Source organism: Puntigrus tetrazona, chromosome 23, assembly GCF_018831695.1.
Source record: "Puntigrus tetrazona isolate hp1 chromosome 23, ASM1883169v1, whole genome shotgun sequence".
NCBI classification, from domain to species: Eukaryota; Metazoa; Chordata; class Actinopteri; order Cypriniformes; family Cyprinidae; genus Puntigrus; species Puntigrus tetrazona.
The window spans coordinates 16,634,751-16,639,579 of record NC_056721.1 but is presented as its reverse complement, the minus strand read 5'-3'; the positions used below and the strand labels follow the sequence as shown (position 1 = coordinate 16,639,579).

At 38.9% G+C, this 4,829-nt stretch overlaps 1 protein-coding gene across 4 annotated transcripts in view; it reads right to left on the bottom strand.

Moving 5' to 3' along the window:
* Positions 1–4,134, bottom strand: part of LOC122328551 (cyclic AMP-dependent transcription factor ATF-7-like) — a 33,710-nt gene extending 29,576 nt beyond the window's left edge. Inside the window, exons 1-7 of one of the 4 annotated variants that reach the window (XM_043224299.1) lie at positions 3,914–4,134; positions 2,487–2,562; positions 2,033–2,129; positions 1,267–1,397; positions 988–1,146; positions 742–896; positions 380–473 (exon numbers count right to left, since the gene is read on the bottom strand). In XM_043224299.1, coding sequence (XP_043080234.1) covers positions 380–473; positions 742–896; positions 988–1,146; positions 1,267–1,397; positions 2,033–2,129; positions 2,487–2,534 — 684 coding nt within the window. In that variant the 5' untranslated portion in view covers positions 2,535–2,562; positions 3,914–4,134. Of the gene's footprint in view, positions 1–379; positions 474–741; positions 897–987; positions 1,147–1,266; positions 1,398–2,032; positions 2,130–2,486; positions 2,563–2,922; positions 3,138–3,913 lie in introns of those variants that run through there. The other 3 variants (XM_043224301.1, XM_043224300.1, XM_043224302.1) reach the window with 3 other exon arrangements.
* Between the last annotated feature and the right edge of the window lie 695 nt (positions 4,135–4,829).

The window sequence follows — 4,829 nt, the reverse complement described above, 5'->3', positions numbered from 1 at the left end:
TATATATATAGGGCAATAACTTCAGAACCACAAAGAAATTTGCAGAATAAAATTAAGAAGACTTGCTTGGAGTTTGAGCACTTGTTCTGATTGGCCAATCACTTATTTAATTTGTGAAATTAACAATCAATTTCAACATTTCATGTGCATACATTTTACGTAATACACAAAATCAATAATCCACGGAAATATAAGTGGGGCATGGTGGTTTTTACAGAGGGGATGCTTTTTGTAAATAATTTTTTTTTCGACAAGAGGGATGCCATCCTACCGCACCCCCTTTCAATTTGAGCCCTGCTTATAACTATAGCCTTTTATATAATAAAACCAATACAGTAAAAAAGTTGTCCATAATGAGCACATGTGTGAAATCTCATACCGATATGACTGAAGTCTGCCCTGGACTGGGCAGCAGAGGAACAGTTTGACCATTTGGAAGCTGCATCAGCATGGGAAAAGAACCAGACGGTGAACTGAAAAGAGTCATAGAGGTACTATTTTAGGACATTTTTCCTCACACAGAGTGAGGAAGCAGAGGTGTGAACAACACTGAAATGACTCATGCAATTAAAAAAAAAAAAAGAGGTTTTAACTCGGAGGAGTGAATCTGCTTCACTGTTGAGGATGAACACTGCCCATCTCAAAGTCAGGCTTTTGAATTCATTTAGTTGGTTCAACACCTACAATGCATAAAAAAAGGCTTTTTGAGATGAAGTGCCCTCTGGACTAGAGCGTTTGTACCTGAGTCTGTTTGACGGAGGGGTCCTGGTAATGACAGAGGTGGGAGAGGGCTGAGTTGGGTTCATGGCGTCGAATCCTTGGTGAAGGGGGAGTGAGCCTGGGCGCACTATGGTTGGTGTAGGGGTGGAACTTGCTGCAGTTCGTGGAGGAACATCCTGAAAATTCAGATACACAACATTTTTATATGCACAACGAAAACAACAACTGTAAATACTGTAATCAATCTAGCCCCAAATTCAAATTCACCTTGGCTTTCCTCATAGAAATAGGCTCTTTTGCCATTGCAACTGTATCTTTGCTGTTTGTCATGCTGGAGGCAGAGTCTGGGCTGTCTGGAGGGGAGGAGTCAATCTCAAGAGGCCCCTCCCTCTCTTTAACCTCTGTGGGTGTCTGTAGAGCTGGAAGCTTTGAGGTTCAAGATAACAAATTCATTAAAAAAAAAAGTGTGTCAACCTGCGTATATAAAAGTTTATCCTTTTAATAATTTAAACTTTGATTATTTTAATTGATTATTTGAAATCTTACCGTGCCCTTAATTCTCCTCTCCTCCTCCTCCTGTGTTTTGCGAAGATCTTGCTCAAAGGAGCCAGCCAGCTCACTAAACAAACCCACCTCCTCACAATTCTTAAGAAACCGTGTTGGAGTGGGTGTCTGATCTACACACACACACACACACACACACACATACATGCGTTTGACTATTAGTGAGGACACTGCATGGACTTTCATTGATTTTCTATCAGGTTAATGATATCTTCTATCCCCTTAAACCCACCTCTCACAGAAAACATGTGCAAAACTTGTCAGTTCAAGCCTTTTAAACTAATGAGGTCTGGTAAAATGTCCTCACTAGTGGGTTGTCATTATTTCATTATAAGCGAGGTCATTTGGCCCCCTCAATAGTATAGTTAAACAAGTACACGCAGAATTAGCAACAAATACAAACAGTCTAAGAGCGGGTAACTACTGTATCAAATTTAGTAAAAAATGTAATGTAGATGTACTTAAATGTAGTACAACAGCACTTTTCTGTCAACTGATACTTTATTTGCTCAAGCTCTTCTAAAGCAGAATGGATTCTGCCTTATCTGTTAAAACACAAAGGAACTATATTGTTGGAATCCTTTCAAGAATAATGCTTTTGATAAAAAAAAACAGCCAATCAGAATCTACTTGACTTTAAAAGCACTCAAACATTTAAAACATTAGAGAACATAACTTAGGCACATTAACATTATTTCTGGTGTAAACAGGTCTTAACACAAGCACTCAATGACAAATTGACACAGACCTGCTATAATAACTGTGTCTGTTCTAGCTTGTCCGAACTTCAGCGTCATCTCATGCTTATGTTTGTGCACTGCCAAATGGTCCTCATTGGTGAACCTCTGACATGAGAGAAACAGAGTAACGTGCATTAAGTTATCAGTCAATTTGCATCTCATCCTAATTCAAATCAGATGGAAGCTAGAAACAGTGAAGCGGTGGATGATATCAGGCCATCTGTTGTTTTGATGACGGCTTATGTTATCCAGTTATGCAGTGCTATGGGAGCCTCTTACAGTTGCTCTGTGGAAGCAGGGATTAAAACAGCTGGTTTGATTTTAGAATAAAAGTTTGGGGCAACAATCTGCTTCTCACCCCCCAAAAAAAGATTCCTATACCTTATTATACACCTTATGCTGAAAAAACAGGGATAACATAAAAAGGAGACTTTAAGACTAATGCAAGAAAATAGCTCTTACCTGTCCACAGCCTGGGGCAGTGCAGACAAAAGGTCGATCGTCTCCCATTTTAGATCAACTACTTCCTGTGTCACTTCTAAACACCATCCAAAAAAGAAGAGTTATGATTGATCTTTTGAGACCCCGGACTTTTTCAAAACCTAATTTCTATTCATCTCACATTTCTGACAGTCATCTGACCACAAACCCCTTATTTTAAAGAATCCCTGCCAAACTTTGCATTTGAAATGTTGTACAGTCTCTTGACAGATGACAGGAATCCAGACTTCATTGCAGCAGAGAGGCCTGCTGGGTTCAACTGATTGCATAATGTGCGTGATGGTTACATGATAAGACGCTTTCAATTGACTATTGTCTGAGATCATCCCTGTTTAAAGAACATTTCCGCTAAATTAAACCCGCTTCAACCCAATAGCTTTGTCACACCAACACATACCGCTAGCTAGCATGCGTTTCCTCTGTAAGCCATATTCCAGAATGATCTATACAGTAAAATCGCTCCACACTAGTATGCAATAAAGCCATAACAACCGTTTTAACGAAACGAAAACGTGTCGGAGGATTTGTCGCACTCCTGGCGCGCTGTGTGTTTCGTTTAAAAGGTTCTTACTTAGCGCTGTCCGATTCGTAAACGAATCGCTCTTTTAAATCGAATCTTTTGACTGAACCGGTTCACAAAACAAGTCCGAATGATTCGCCCACGAATCGGACTGAATCAATGGAGCTGAGAGTAGGAGCATTTGAATTGAGCCATAATGAAAAAACAAAAATTACTTTAATGTTACACTTAAAATGTATCGTAGATATATTTACGACATAATTGCGTGGCTGCTTTACGAACACATGCTAAAACGTTAGTAGAATATGTCAAGTAAAATATTTAAGGTTCTATACAGCTGTTTTAAAACAACTGAAACAAGACACACTGATATGTATAATTATTTATATCAAAAAGTTGACAAACCAGTGACCACAAGATGACGCAATTACGTGGTAGCATACGTAATATCCGAGTCATTTTACTCCGTTTTTTTAAAGCAAAATGTCCAAAAGAATCGATTCGCGGAAACGAGTCGGACTTCCCATCACTAAGCTAAAAGGCTAATGCTAACCACACATGAGCCAACAGGCTGTAACACCCCATTTACACTGATTTCGAGCGACACGAAGGGACAAAACAAGAACACTCCCATTCCATTAAACGAAGCTACAATGCCTGGGCCTTAGATTATAACCGATGGTTATAATTGGAGTGTTCTAATTGTGTCGCGGCTCGTGCAGTGTACACACGGAGCTCATGACACCTCCACCATTAGCGCTATCAGTGCTGCTACACTTCAAGTCGCTAATTGCAATGTATCAGATAATCCAAATGTGTTGCGTGTCACCTGTTCATCAGCCAAGGGTTTCAGTGTTTACAAACTTACCCTGCTCCTCCCTCTCTCGCTCGTTCCCTCTCTCCGCGTTCCCACCTTTGGAACTCCTTCATCCAGCTTGCTCGCAATATGTAAATCTCGCGATATGCTGAGGTAACACTCAAAACCAGATTTAAGTCGTTACGTAACAGATTTGGGGCCGTTGTGAAAATTCCGCTCTCAAACCTGTCCCGTGGACCCAACCACTGCACATTTTGTATGTCTCCCTCACAGGCCACACCTAGCTCATGTCTCGCAGACTCTACTAATGAGCTGATAGGTCGAGTCAGGTGTGTTAAATGGGAGAGACATACAAAACATGCAATGATTGGGGGTCCCCTGGACACACTTTAGGGATCTCTGTGGTGCACACCTAACGTGACAAAGCCCTTACGTTTTTCAAGAACTTCACAGAATGATAACCATTAACTCTAGGCTTTAATCTTTAAATGACATAAAATGGCAAATCAAATGTTCACATTTTCAGTCAAGTTCAATTAAATTAATACACTGGGATCGATTACTAAAGAACATCCAAGTTGGGGTTTGAAAAAACAAAAGCAACAGCCAAAATGAAGAATACAATAACCAGTTAATCGGTTTGGGACCAATAAAATCAATCCCTAATAGCATGATCTTCCCTATATTTAAGCTAATGATTGATTAATTAAACATTTAAAAAAAAAAAAAAAAAAAAAAAACAGGTAAAGAAAGTTACAAGGGTTTTAGAATACAAAGAATTTATTACTTTTGTTATACAAAGCCTATAAAATCCTAAAATACTCAGGATCACTTAATATTGGTTAATAACAATAAAATAAAATGCATTTTTTACAAGATGTTCAAGAATGAAAGTCAAACGCAGATTAAAATCATTTTATCATTTATTTTTTCTTTCATTTTCTTTTTTCTCTTCATTTAACATCTA